The sequence below is a fragment of the Embiotoca jacksoni genome, unplaced genomic scaffold (genome assembly GCF_022577435.1).
Source record: "Embiotoca jacksoni isolate LCO1_2020_lvr unplaced genomic scaffold, fEmbJac1.0.p SCAF_1, whole genome shotgun sequence".
Classification (NCBI taxonomy): domain Eukaryota; kingdom Metazoa; phylum Chordata; class Actinopteri; family Embiotocidae; genus Embiotoca; species Embiotoca jacksoni.
Window position 1 is genome coordinate 7,766,231 of NW_027185229.1, and position 15,349 is coordinate 7,781,579.

Below are 15,349 nucleotides of genomic sequence, written 5' to 3' on the forward strand. Positions count from 1 at the left end.
ATTGTCCCCGCTGTGTGTAACCACTACCCAAGCTCTGGATGTTCATAGTTTCAATGCTTCGCCGTAACACTATGTCGCTGTGTTGAGAAGAGATGTATGACAGTAGCCAGGCATTTTACTCTATTCCTTTGTCAAAATGGAGTCTTAAATCAGGCAATACTTGCCCATCTAATTTGGGATGTTTGCTTACTCAGAGTGGTCTCGGGTGAGTTTTATGGTGCGAGATTCATGGAGATGGCTTCACGGGATATATCTGAACTTTTGGCAAAACCTGTTGATGTGTGGAACCTCTACTGATGTCAGATAGTGTGGAAAAGTAGAGGAGACACTTTTTTTTTTTTTTAAGAATCTTAATTTAGCTTCTTTTGTTCTCGTAGCTTATGTATCAAACAAGTATTGAAGTGTCCCCTATTTGAGAAATACTTATTTTGTTAACAAATTGTACATAGTAAAATATGTATTTTTGCACAGGCATTTTTCGTACACACAAAAAATTTTGGTACAATTTTAAAAATCATTATTTATTTAGTAAAAGAAAAAGATGAAAAGTCAGAGAACATGACTATTTGAAGTGGTTCACTGCCAGGTCTATATAATGCAATATGCCTATGTGTAGAAGCGGAAGCGTCTCATGAATCGTGTACTGAGATCCTTTAAGGAAGAAAGTGTTGCCACTGTAGCATGTGTCTGTATGACAGAGGATACCTTTATTCACTTTTCAAGGTCTCCCTCAATCACATGTGCTTTTACAAGACATTTATGTTGCCTATGAATTAACACAAGGAAAACGTTACTCAGTTAGCCTGTGGTTTCGTAATGTTGCGCAGGCTTCAAGCTGTGTCCGTGGGCTAAGCAGTTTCCACCGACTCTTCGGTCATTACGCTTTGTAAAACCACATTTCATTATCGAAACACTTTTGTTCTTTTGTAAAGGCTGAAGGGACTTAAGCAATCATTGCAAGGAAGGGGAACACTTCAAACAGTCCAACTGCTTGCATCATCGTTGCCAAACAAGTAATTAGATTCACAGCTTTTAAAGAATGAATTTAGCAGCTTTTAAAAGAAATATCAAATTAAGAAAGTGCCTGAATTTGTTTCACCCTGACTGTTTGAGGACAGTATTCTTCGGGTCGTTTTACCTTACTTGAATGTTCAAAGTATTTAGGGAGTTTGGTTTTAAATCTGCCTATGAACCCTAAAATGTGGTAAAACCAGAGCTTGTCAGCTGCCCAGCATGAAACACTTCGATGTTTTTTTTAATTTTCCTTTCCTTTATGGAGTTTTCCAGATGAGACGTTTGAGATTTTTTTTTTAGCCTCAGTGTGTGTGGCTTAAGCCCCCTCTGGTTTACTGGGATTTGTATGTTTTAAAAAAAGAAAAAAAGAAAAAAAAAATTTCAATCAAGTGTTTTGTTTACCCTCAAACTCCACTGACATCTTGACTTTGTTTCCAGTACACAGAAACATCGCAAGGATGTTTTCTTTATTAGCACCATAGACTTGGAATGTGAAAGTGAGAGAGTACAGCCCGTGTCTGGGAAGAAAAAAAATAAATTCACCATTCATACTATGTAAAAGCGTGTATAGATTTTTTTTTTTTTTTTGTATACATTATCAGAATCATTTTCAGCTGGACTTATGTATTGGCTGCTATGTAATTCATGAACAAAACATAGGTTAGAATTAATATTTAAAGAAAAGATTGTATAGTATATTTGTTTTGTAACAAGTTTCTGTAAATAAAATAATTTATACTGCTATTTATATGAAATCACGTCTCGGCCTCTTTCCTGAAATATAAAAACAACCTTGAAAAAGGAAACGTCAACAGTTAGACAGGTTTTATTATGTACACAATATAAGAGTGACTTTGTCAGACAAACGACAGGTTTGGAGATATCAAGAAGAAAAATGCAAGTTTCCCCTTTGCTGTAATGAAAAAAAGTTGGCCTCCGTGGTTACATGTTGATAACTCTTGACAACTTCTGGACTCGGTTGAGCAGCAAGTCGCCTTTCTTGATGGTTTCCTGGTACTGCCAGTTTTTGCTATCGGGTCTGCAAAGAGGAACAGGACATGTTTAGAGCTCTGTGTCATGTTGCCGAGTACTTTAACAGAAGTACTGAGATTTCATGAACAGAAGCATTACCTGTTGGTTTCCACAATCTCATTCACTTTATCAATTTTACAGTGGAGACGGCCAGCAGCTATGAATCGGGACAGCTCCCTGTGAAATGGAAGGAGATTTAGTTAAACCTGTAGTGTGGGACTTTTACATATTACATATTAGTCTGTTACATTTAAGCCAAATGAGTTCACACGATGCTGATGAAGCCTATCAAAGCCAGATAAATCTGTTATTTCACAGTACAGTTTTTTTCTGGCATCTCATCAATTGTTTAACTCTTTTAGACTTTCCAAATATTATCGGCTCAAATGTACAGAATGTAAACGCGGTGAATCAATACTTACTGGTCAATGAACTCTGTGCTGACACCAAAGGCCTCGGCCATGTAGCCGAGGGTGAGGGAGCGGTAGGACTCGAGCAGCTGGCTGTAGGCCTGGATCCTCATCTCCCTCACGTAGTAGCGGTAGTGGGGGGCGAAAAGCCAGTCCTTCTTCATCTCCTGCTCCACCATAGCTGTGGCACAAAGTTTCGCATTCATTGTTGACGCACAGAAGCATGGATTACATGTAATGGCTGCAGGTAAAATGTCATTTGGAAGCTGCAGTGTTTTTGAGGCAATAAAAGAATAGGCTTTCTTACCCAGAGACTGGAAGAAGACAGAGTAACGGCACTCGTAGAGCGAGAAAAGATACTGGCGGACAGAAGGCAGACTGTGCAGCACCTCCAAGATCTCAGCTCCCTTTATTACCTGCCGAGAAACACGTCGAACATATTCAACAAACGGTATGCTGCCAATTTACACACAAGTATTACTATTCAGTCTGTTTCTTACCTTTTCACGGAGGTCGGGCCTTTTGAGGGCGATCATGCAGACGTAGACGGTGTAGGTAACGAAGGTCTTGTAGTCCATGAGTTCATACGAGGTGAAGGTTGAGACTGTGTCGAGGAAGAGCTCGGCAGCTTGCTTGAAGTCCCTGATGGCCACACAGTAGAGGCCCTGATAAACCTTCAGACGATTCCTCCTGTCCCAGTCTCCCCCCTCCTCGATAAGGCTACGGAGAAAAAGAGATGCACAGACCGATGAGTGTTGAAAAGTTTCCGGAAACTGTTGATGTTTCACAACAAAGACACAAGTGCCTTCACCTCTTGGCTTTCTCAGAGTTGCGTGTGATGAGGTCGCTGTCCATGTAGAAGAGGCCGATCCTCAGCAGGTAGAAGACGATGTCCAGTCTGTGACCCAGAGCCACCGTCTTGTCATAGGTCTTCCTGAAAGCTGTTAAGGCGCCATCCTGTGGAGAAGTAAGAAATAGCAGGCGATGTCAATCGATATGCTATTTCTCAGATCCATGTACGACAACTTAGGTGTTTAACTGTCTTTCATAAGGTAACATGAGTAACATAATTTGTTGCCGCCATGCATTCATCGTATGGTAGATTGCAGCATTTTTTTTTTTAATCAGGTTGTTGAACAATTTAAACAGACACGACTCTTAAGGCACTCTTTGCTTGGCTTGTTCTTGGTTAACATCACTTGGCCTAAATCTTAGAATATTGTAACAACAAATGATTATCCTGTTCGAGGGACGAGCTCATCACCCTCTGCTCCAGGCTGAGTGATTTCTGTTGTACCTTCTGTTGGAGAGCAGACGCTCTCCATTGTATTCTGCTACAGACGCTCTGTATTTAAGAAGGTGACTGCCGCCTGGTGGCTGGAGGACTGTTAGTGCAAGAAGCCTTTAATTTATGTGCAGCACAGCACGTCTTTTAAAAGAACGATAATGTTCATCCAGTTGTGGGAGGCCAAAAATCGTGATGGAGGTTAATATTTGATTAATCACGCAGACGTGCTGCACTTTAAAAGGACAAAGAATAACAGTGATTTCCACAGTATAGGGAATGTTAAGAAGCGGGTGTTGCAACGTAACTTCGATTACTTGCTCTTGAAAGTTACAGTTACTCCATGCACGTCAAGGTGCTGCGCACTGTTCACACGCAACAGGAGCAGTCTGAACTTTCTGATCCGGCCTCGACCAAATTCACGTTTTAGTGAACAGGAAAGGCAGCTGACCAGTGTTGATACCACATGCTGCGAGATCCTACCTTGTCGCCGATTCGGATGAGATACTCAGCTTTGGCCATCATGGCGTCTCGGATCTCGCTCTCTCCCAGGCTCTTCTCTGCGTCCTCCAGCACATCATCCAGACGTTTCAGCTCCTCTTCGTTGGCCTTCTTCATTTTACTCAACAGGTCGCTGTCCAGCTGCCACTTCAGCTCCTTACAAAGACCCTCGTAGTATGGCGCCATATCTACAACAGACAAATCAAGACTGTTTACCTTTTTGATCACCGAGTTCAAATCAACCAAATCAACCATCTTCTACGTTTCATAATAATGAGTCGGGAAACATATTAAAGTGTTTCTCCTTTGCTAAAGATTATCGCTTAAAAACGTAACGTATTGTGAACTGAAATGCGATTGTTTACAAATCTGGTGAACCTTGTAAACATGAAGACTAAATTTATAATATTAGGCGAATTTAAAAAAAACAAAAAACAGCTGCGGTTAGCCAGGTGACGTTTGCTAAAACCGTTAGCTATCAAGCTAATATCCGCCAAAGCTAGTTTAGCACAAGTGACGTTTTTGTACTTCACCTGCATTTATATGGCGATCATGGAACCAGGGTATTATTTACCGAGTTACAGAAAACCCCGTTAAATGTGTGCGTGCAATGAGAAGTCATTTTCGGCGAAGTGAAATGCGAACTCACTGTTAGCTTTGATAGCGTCCATGAGCTCCGTCTTCACTTTAGCATCCTGTCGGTGGCTGAGCAGAAACTTCAGCTGTGCTATCCGCAGGTCGGGGTTTTTGGGCAGACCCTCTTCCTCCAGATTCTCCAGCGGCATTTTTTTTTTTTTTAACTCTAAATATAAACTAAATACACAAAAGGAAGGCTTTCTTTGTGTAGACCAGGTCCACTACTCACTGTTACCAGCTAGACAACGATGACTACGGAAAACACGGGACTATGTTGCTTCCGGCGGATCGCGTTTCAGTGAGAGGAGAGAAGAGCGGTGGGGAGCCTTACATTTGATAAGCACGTTTTAATTACTGCCCTCTACTGGACACGAGTATGAACTACACCTCCGTTCAACGACTAGTTTGTCTGAGGCGTGTGTAAAAACTAGGCTATGTACGTTCTAATCTTTATTGTATGTCGTTACTATGCCCGAAATGAAGATACAACATACGTTGTTGAATTGTAATAATTATTAATTATTAATAATGCATCCACTGGTACACTGGGCTTTTTTTCTGGTGGCTATGTAGTCCCCCCCTCCCCCCCAGCCTGAGCATCCCACTCCGAGAACCCACATAAATAGTACTATTTAATTGGGACGTTAAACTGGCCCGGGCCTAATGCATATGCAAATTTGGTACACGTTCCCGAGGGTTACGCTTGCGTTCTTTTCTGTCATCATCTTCATGTCTATGGTCTTTATTATGTTAGCGCATCAGAGCGATGTAAAGAAAGGGCTCTTCGTGTTGCTCTCCTCTTCTGTAGCTTGGATGCATGCAATGATTTTTAAATGACAGTAAAGTAGTTTCATATTCTGATTGTGACTCTGAAATCCTGCCGATGTGTCCAAACGTGATATTAGAGCTGGTCTTGACACGACAGCTACCTGAGCTGTCAGTGCACACGAAATTGGTTTATTGAGAAACATTTGGAAAAAATAGTTTTACCATTTACTACATATGCTTGTATTTCATCAGGGGCCGAGTTTATACCGGTCATAAACAGCGGCATTGATACTGGAGTTGAGAAAGAGGTATTTACAGGAGCAGGGTCTTTTTTCTGCCAGCAGGGGGCACTAGCCACATAAAGTAGTCATTCAGGCATATCAAAAGTCGAAGTGCCATCCATACCACTAGGAAACGGTACGTACCACTTTCCACAAAGTGACATACCAGCTACCAATTTGGGATCTTGGCCCTTTTGGATATGTGGTTCTCACAGAGATGCTACAAATGATGTTCTTATAGAATATGATCATGGGCATAACCACTGACTTTTTGAAGGGGTCTTGTCTACCCCAATACTGAGAAAATACCAATTTGTCCCTCCAATATAGAGTAGAAAATATGTTAAGTACATTCTGCTTTTATGAACACCATCAAAAGTTCTGTCTCTTGTTATTTGCTGTTTATTTCCAATGTATTTCTCATACATCAGATATATACGTAGACGCCGCGTTGGCCTCTGGATCGTACGCCAACGTGGACGATATATTGGTCTTGCCAACTTGCCGCATCTCTCAGTAGACACAAATGGAGTGAGGATGCCGAAGTCGTGTGTTGCTTGGGATTTTTCAAATCGCCGCACTATTCAAATAAGCTCTCGGGGTATAACCTTTCACAGGTACGGCTGAGTGTTTGTGGCCATTATGTTTATAGCCAACTAATTGGCCACAAGAGTCAGACGTCATCACCCATTTAGACCAATAGGCACAATGCCCTGCTTTAATTAGTATAAATGAGTCATAAAATGACTTATTCTTGCGTTGAGCAAGTGTATCTCTCCCTTTCACCACAAACGTTGCCACGTCAAGTGACGTCAGACTTACTTAGTGCTCAAAATCGGAGTTTTTACAATCCTTATGACAATGAATCTTTTCCACCATATATGTAAATCACTTCATGTAATACACAGTCCTCTCTTGAGTGTCTTCAGATTATGGTATAACTCAGGATTCTAAGCAACTGGAGGGAAAACTTTATTTTGAACTCCACGTTGATAATAAACATTGTAATAGAACTAATTGAAGGCAGTTGGGAATTGGAAACGTTATACTGTTTTTTTTATCCGTAAAACTCCACCTCCCCCGTTCACCTGTGTCTGATGACTGCCCAGTCTAGCCCGGACCAATATGGCCGACGCGTTGGCGTATCGCAGCGTCTATGTATATATGTCTGTGGTGGCAGCGGCAGCTAGCTGGGGAACTTCCGGTGGCAGTCCTGCGGTGGCACCTGCCACAATTCAGACTAGCTGCCGCGGCTACTTCTGTAATGTAGGGCCGCTGCCGCAGACCTGCTGTGATTTGGGGCAACTGCCAATGCTGCAGAGATACCGAAGACTATAGGTTATTTCTATAGGCTACATATAGGCTATTTATAAAGCCTATACCTAAGTTATAGTTTGTTATAGTTATGATGTGAAAGGGCTGTGGGACTTTTATATATTTCATAGCCATACAGTGATACACATGTCCACCGAATTTCGTGCATATAGGTAAATATAGCCTTTCATGAGTTTTGGAGTATGATAAAGTGCAGTTGTTCACGAATAATAATAATAATAATAATAATAATAATAATAATAATCGCTTGAATACCAATAGGGCTCTCGCACCATTGCTGCTTGGGCCCTAAGAAAGCCTGTTCACACCTCAGGGCAAATATGAACTCCACACAGAAAGGCCCAGGCCTGGATTCGACTTGGAACCTGATCACTGTGAGGTGACAATGCTAACCATAGAACAACTGTGCTGCCCACAACATGCACTGTATGACATTTTTATCATATCGTGGACGACACGCTATATTACGATTTTTGTATATAGTTTTGAGTAACATGCTCTACTATGATGTTTTTATGACATTTTGGTTAACATACTATAGAATGACATTTTTATCACATATTGGACGACATTTGAGTGATATTATCCCCAAAACATTATATAATAACAAAAGACGACAGCGATCATTTTACTACACCGTGAATCATTTTACTTTTGATACTAAGTACATTTTGAATTAAGTTTTTGAAAGGATTACACTTTTTAGTCAAGTATGTTTACAGTGTGGTATTTCAACTTTTACTTATGCAGTGAACCTATGTACTTCTTCCACCCCTGATTATAATTGATTCATTATACATATTGCATTCTGCTTGTTTCCTTTGGTTTCGCCTTTCAACAGCACATGCATTGCTCATCATGCTCAGCAATGTTTTTTTTTGTTTTGGAGTTTGTTCCTCTTCCCAATGTTTCTGTGTTCACAGTCAAAGACATGCAGTCTCAATCTAACGAAACTATAAATTCTAACATGGAGGTGTGATTCTCCATGTGACCCTAAAGAACAGGCATAGGCAAAAAGACAACAATTAGCTAAGCGCAAGCAGGAAACACAGATTTTAAAACCTCTGCAGCTTTGTACTAGTGTTATACTGTGCCATTATCTGTCTGAAATATGCCAATGCACTTACATCATTGAAACCCACCAATGTGGATGGATATATGAATCTTCAAGCTACCACAGTATAAATTAATCCCTTTCATATTGATTTAGTCTTTGCAATTCAAGAAAAATGATCATTCAAATATCAAATAGTTATATCAGTTCAAATGTCCTACACAGTAACAGTGACTCAGAAGGGAGGTTATTGTCATGGTCGCAGGAGTTCTTTATTTCTAGTCTGAAAAGTTAATGATAACTAGCCTGAGATACTTAACAGAATCCCCACAGTCTGGACATATGTGCCGTACGGTCCATGCCAGTAAAGAGGGAATGGAAACTTTGCTTCAACAGCTGGTAGGCCTTGACTGATTTCTACTGAATATAACATAAATGTCAGAATAATTTCCGCATACATACATGTTAAAAGAATAGTTCAACCGATATCAAAAAATATGTTTGGGTCAAAATCTTTTAAAGTTGTGATTATCCTAACTCTAACTATTGTTACTCTAACAAGATTTTATTAACAATAAGAATGTGGGGAAAAAAAAACTAATATAAGAAAACCTAACATGTTTGTCCGAGCTCAGCGAATCCTCAAAACCAGAGTTTCAGCTGACTCATTACACTTTGTCCATGTCTGAGTTATTGTTCAAACTTTCACTTTGATTAAAAAAAAACTGCGACACTGAACCCAACTAGCTCTGAGCAATCTAAAACAATGTCAACAAATGTATTATAACAGAAACATATGTTCAGTTCAAGTTGTTTTTAACTGACATCATAAAGAATGAATTTCTTCAAACACGATTGAAACTGAAAACTCTTTTTGAAATGATGATAGTATTAATTTTTTGCATAAAAACACTTTATTTTGAAATCCAGAACTATTCAAATAATGATTTTTGACGATATCATATTTTTTTTAAAGGATAATTTGTTTTATTTGTTTTTTCTTAAAAAAAATAAATTAAAAAAAGTAGCTATGTCTCCTCCCTCATTAAGAAATAAAGAATTTAAAAAAAATACAAATATTTCTAATTTCAAAATTAGAAGATGAAAGTATTTTCTCAGTCTTTGTGTAGGCCTCAAGCTTATTGAATATACAAATGAACCGTCTTAAACTAAAACAAATAATCTTATAGAATTTTTTTTAAATTTTGAGGAAGGGGGGACTTCAATAATATGAACTAGATTACACAATTATAAAATAAAGGAAAACATAACGTTATTTTTGGTGACAATAAAAACATCTGATTTGTGAGTCTTCTCTCTCTTCTTCACTCTGCTCTTTAGACCTGTGGAAATGCTCTGTTCCTCATCATTATTTTGGGAATTGGAGGAAGCTTTCAATGTGGCTACCATATCACTGGACTGAGTTCTCCGTCACCGGTAAGACACAGCACCTGCAACATGTCTTCTCCACTTTATCTTCCTTTTGTAATCATTTACAAACTGTTGTTTAAAACTTTCTCTGCAGTTCATTCAGCGCTTCATCAACAGCAGCTGGTATGACAGATACAAAGAGCCTCCATTGCCACAGACGGTCACAATGATATGGTCTCTTATTGTCTCCATGTATGCTGTTGGGGGTCTCTTCGGTGCTGTCAGTGTCAAATTCATCTCAGGCAGACTGGGAAGGTAAATATGAGACTTCACATAGTGTTCAGTCATACACCCTAAAAACACCTGAAGTAAACATGTGTTCCTTCATCAGAAAAAAGGTGGTGATTGCCAACAGTTTCATTACCATCGTTGCATCATTGTTCATGCTGATAAGTAAAGGAGCTAATTCTTTTGAAATGATTATTGTGGCAAGGATCCTGTTGGGCTTCTCAGGAGGTAAATCAACATATTCTGCACACTTCTCAAAAATACATCTTGTGTTTATCTACACTTTCTAATCATACATACCTTACATGACCTGCAGGCTTGGGAACAAGCATCCATTTGATGTATTTGGGGGATATTTCACCCAGAAAAATAAGAGGCATGGTGACTCTGACCTCGGCCAACTTTACCTCACTCGGCAAACTGTCTGCACAATTATTTGGATTAAGGTATGCACTCATTGTGGAATATGTGAGGAGACAATGAATGGTTGAGCACTGTGCAAAATGAACTTGTACATAAAGATGTAACTTACTACAGCAAAATAAATAATAAATGAAATTAAGCTAAAAACATTTCATTTTGTTATTTTCAGTGAGATGCTTGGTCGCGAGGACCTGTGGCACATTGTCCTCTGTCTTCCTGGGATTTTGTCAGTGTTTCAGGTCATGGTGTTGCCTTTTCTTCCTGAGGCTCCCAGATATTTATTCATAGAGAAAGGTGATAATAAGGCCTGCAAAAAAGGTTGGTATATTTCCTTATATTCATGCAGTTCCCAGCAAAACACTCTGAGTATCAAACATAACTGTAGTGATTTGGGGAAAAATGTAAACCAATAGTATTTTTTTAATGACTGTCCTCTAAAATGCCATTAATATCCAAACAGACATACCATCTGATTGTTAGAAGAAAAGGTGCTATTAAATCATGAAATCTACATTGTGGCATGTCACCGTGTTTTTAGCAAAGACATTTTGTTTTAGCTTTGTTCCATCTTTATCTCTGGTTTGTCTCTGTCCAGCTCTCCAGACTCTGTGGGGTCCGGGTGACTATAAACAGGAAATGGATGAGATGCTGACTGAGCAGGCAGCCATTGAGGCAGCGCCACCAAAGAGCACTCTGCAGCTGCTGAGGGACAGGTCGAACCGATGGCAGCTCATCACCATGTTTGCCATCAACTGTTGCAATGGGCTGTCAGGCATGTCTGTGGTGAGAATAGCCTTTATTTCGGCATCTACAAAATGCAGAATCTTTTTCATTAAAAAATATATACGATAAGATGCGATACGATGCAATTCGTTGTGATATGATATTTGTATATTTGTTTTGAAAAGTGCTGCATAAACAAAGTTTATTATAATCATTATTATAGGATGTGACATAATACGATGTGATTCGATATGATACAATATGGCACAACATTATATGATGCCATACAAAACAATGCTATATGATACGATATGATATCATATGATGCAATGTGATACACAGTAATACAATGCTGCATGATACAAAACAATGCGATACGATTCGATATGATACTATATGACACATGATAGGATGCAATACAATGCAATGCCAGTATGACACGATGAGATATAAACAATACGATATAATACAATGCAATCTGATATGATACGATGCTACATATGATATGACGTAATATGATGGGATACGACGCGATACAATATGATACCACATGATATGATACAACACGACACAGAATGACAGGGAACAACAGAAGACAATAAGATGCTTGGTGATATAACACAACAGAATACGATACAATATTATATGCCATGATATGAGAAAGTACAATAGGATACAATACAACACGATACGACATGCTACGATACGACACAACGACACGACACAACGACGCGACACGACACGATACAATGACACGACATGATACGATATGACACGATACGAAACGACAGTATTATACGACACAAAGCAATACGATACAATGCAAAACAATAAAATACAATCTGATATGCTAATGCTATATGATACCACGACACGATGCAATACAATATCGTATGGTAGGGTTGCAAGCAGTTGAACACACCGGACATTCTATAGACATGCATAACAGTTATAATAATCATGTATCACATTTAGCAGCACACTGGTCCTGGTTAAGCAAAGAGATGTGACACTATCGTCGTACTGTCGTACGATAAAGATTATACTGTAGTAGCCTCTTAATATCTAACAGTACTTTTCTTTTTCCCAGATTAGTGTCTTCTCTTTTGACATCTTCCTGAAGGCAGGCATACCAAAAGACAAGATCCGCTACGTCACTCTTGGCCTTGGGATATCTGAAATCATCACTTCCATCTCCTGTGTGAGCAAATCCCTCATTCGGTACCTGAGCTTGCTTATGTTTATGAGTGATCTTCAGTGTATAGCTTTCATTCCCTGTTACTATCGTTCAACTTCTCCAACAGAGGGACATTTTTCTCATTTACAGCTAATACTAGAATAATTTGTAAATTCAATCTTTTTTTCTACCTTCTTCCCAATCAGGGTCTTCTGATTGAGCACACAGGGAGGAGGCCGTTGTTATGGGGAGGCTACAGTGTCATGTCTGCCTGCTGGGTGCTGATCACCATCACACTCAACCTGAAGGTAAACCTATCACGAGTGGTGGAAGAAGTACTCAGATCGTTATTATTAACAAAATCGACCTAAAGTAATTAAAGGAAAAGTATCGTGCAGGAAAAGGTTCATCTGACAGTGTTGTATTATAAATACATATACTGGGCAGTTTCATCTGCTGAACTCCAGATCTCAAGCACACATTTCTGAATATGAGTTTTTACTTTTAGATCAATAATGAATAGAAAGCCTGTTTGCAGAAAAAAATTAAGCAGGTTGATGCACAAACTGCATTAATTAAAGTAAATAAGACACTTAAAGGAATTACAATCTAGTCTTTATAATAAGGAGACCTTGTGCATCAAACAGTATATTTTTCATGTTTTATATGAAAATCCTCATACTGCAAACTAGTAACTAGAGAAGAGCTCCCAAATAGTGAGTATAAAGTAGTATAAAAATAGAAAAAGTCAAGCAAAGTAAATGTACTTTAATGTGTACACAAAATACATAAATGAAATATCAGTTTACCTCTGTTGTATTCAAAAACCTCAGAAAATATATCTCTTAAGCTCATCAAATCAAAACTACAGCATGGTTCGGCAGGGTAAGAGAGTAAAAATGTTTTTATGGTACAATTAAAGTAAATATGAAAAAATACTGCCAACAAAACCGAAGCTGAGCTTGTTTACATGCAGGCGAAATGTATCAAAGCTTTGACTGCTGCATTGAAACTTGTTCTAACAATCACCTATAAACAAAAATGTATTCATATAAAATTATCATTCATGCAGGATTCAGGCTACTGGGTTTCATACATTACCGTTGGTTTGATCATCCTCTTCATCATCTTCTTTTCTGGAGGCCCTGGTATGTGCTATGCAGTTTACACATGATGCTGAATGTTTAAAAAAAAAAAAAGAAATAAGGAATTTTCGTAAATTATACACTGAAATGGTAAGAGAAAAGATATCTGTATACATAGATAAGTAATTCAATCTCCGGTGTCCTCCCTCTGTTTCACAGCGGGAGCTACAGCTACAATCAACAGTGAGCTCTTCATCCAGTCTAATCGACCGGCAGCATTTGTCCTCATGGGGATGCAGCGCTGGCTTTTATTCGCATTGCAGGGCCTGATCTTTCCATTCCTTATTGTGAGCACAACCAACCTGAAGATAAGCAGCCCATTATGGCATGCACAGAGATGTGTATCAAACTGTGTAAAAACATGAATCTCATTCTGATGCTTTACTCTCCATTTCCTCTCACAGAATGCTCTCAACTCGTACTGCTTTGTGCCGTTTGCCTGTGTGACCCTGTTCGGTTGTCTATTCACCTTCGTCATTCTGCCTGAGACAAAAGACAAGACGCTGCTGGAGATCTCAGAGCTGTTTAAAGCCATCACTGTCTGTGGGAAATCCTTCTCAGAGGAAAAGAGAGCCGAGACCAAGTTGTGAGGAAGTCCACAGAGTGACACAGTTGAAATAACTGAAAAATGCACATCAAATTGCACTCAATGACTGAATGGAACATCCTTCTATCTATACCTGCTTTATCCTTAACTGCATAGAATAAAGCAGTATAGATAGTGGATGGAGGTAATAAACAGCTCAAATCTTTACACTTGATTAATAGATCAAATCAAATTAAAACAAACAACAAAAAAAAAACAGATCATACCAAGTAACAAGAAACCTGGTCAGATTTTGTAGTATCACCAGTAGATTTAATAGCAGACTCTGGAGTTTAAGGACATTATCTTCATCTTCTTAAGGTTTACTTGAGGTTTTATGTGAACCTATTAAATCCCTTTGGGTTACATTAATGACTGTAAAAATTGTTGTCAGTTTTAAGGCTCTAAAAATGTAACTGAATGATGAATCAATGCATTTACAGCATATTAAAGTAATAAAGGGTCTCAATTAAATGTACAGTCTCAGATGTGTAGTGTAAATTGTCAGAGGTCTTTACTTCCTGGTTGGATGATGAGAAGAGGATGCTGCATTAATTCTTGTAAAGAAAAGGTTGGTAAAGTATGTTGACAAACAGATAAAACGAGGATTTCTTGGTACACATCATCTCTAAAGGTGTCAAGTGTAGATATATGCAATTGCAACCTGCTGGTATTGTTCTTTTATTTGGAAAGAATTTGTTTAATTTATATCACTTTCCTGTACACTGCAAGGTGTGTATCAAGCTAATTATTTTACTCAATATCCTCCATAATTCTTCAATTATTACTCAAAGCAAAAAACTCCCAACAACACTCCCAGATCAATCCCACTTTGCTGTCATATACCATCCCTGGTACGACTGCACCTGCAGCTGCAATGTGTTCATCACCTAAGAGGTCAGTAGTTTCCTTCCTCCTGCCTCCCAGCAATAAATCATTCACTGCTCCCTTTGGTCCCTTTGGACTCTACTGTCTGTTCTTGGAGCGCTGAAGGGGATTAAATTAATGGAAACTGTACCACAAAGTCTACCAACATCATGGAGCATCATTCTCTTCCGTTTATTTTGACTTTCTCACGGCCTGTTGATTGGGCTCACGAGAAGGTGGGCATTTGTTTTAGAGGGTTCTTTGGAGGCATGTTGGTGACCTGGTTATTAATTTCTGTTACAGTCCTGCTAAGGTTTAACTGGTTTCCTTAGCCCTTTAGAATATACCAAATCATCAAAGAGTGACTGCATGTGAAACTTTAGCTGAACAGGCACTGCAGCTACAATTGATAGTATGGTGACATTTAGCTAAAAGTTATTTTTAAAACCCATT

The 15,349-nt window shown here is 38.9% G+C and overlaps 2 protein-coding genes across 2 annotated transcripts; one reads left to right on the forward strand and one right to left on the reverse strand.

Annotated features, from left to right (window-relative positions):
- Positions 1-1,824: 1,824 nt before the first annotated feature.
- Positions 1,825-5,152, reverse strand: psmd6 (proteasome 26S subunit, non-ATPase 6). The gene is made up of 8 exons (XM_069146387.1): positions 4,892-5,152; positions 4,225-4,430; positions 3,268-3,413; positions 2,957-3,176; positions 2,764-2,872; positions 2,469-2,637; positions 2,146-2,223; positions 1,825-2,053 (listed from the first exon to the last, which is right to left on the reverse strand). The coding sequence occupies exons 1-8, from the start codon at positions 5,025-5,027 to the stop codon at positions 1,957-1,959; spliced, it is 1,161 nt and encodes a 386-aa protein (XP_069002488.1). The 5' UTR covers positions 5,028-5,152; the 3' UTR covers positions 1,825-1,956.
- Positions 5,153-8,682: 3,530 nt separating this feature from the next.
- On the forward strand, positions 8,683-14,484 carry slc2a9l1 (solute carrier family 2 member 9, like 1). Its single transcript, XM_069151535.1, has 12 exons — positions 8,683-8,715; positions 9,658-9,753; positions 9,842-10,002; positions 10,079-10,203; positions 10,292-10,421; positions 10,568-10,716; positions 10,994-11,181; positions 12,212-12,322; positions 12,505-12,606; positions 13,371-13,446; positions 13,603-13,730; positions 13,848-14,484. The coding sequence occupies exons 1-12, from the start codon at positions 8,692-8,694 to the stop codon at positions 14,031-14,033; spliced, it is 1,476 nt and encodes a 491-aa protein (XP_069007636.1). The 5' UTR covers positions 8,683-8,691; the 3' UTR covers positions 14,034-14,484.
- The last annotated feature ends 865 nt before the right edge of the window (positions 14,485-15,349 follow it).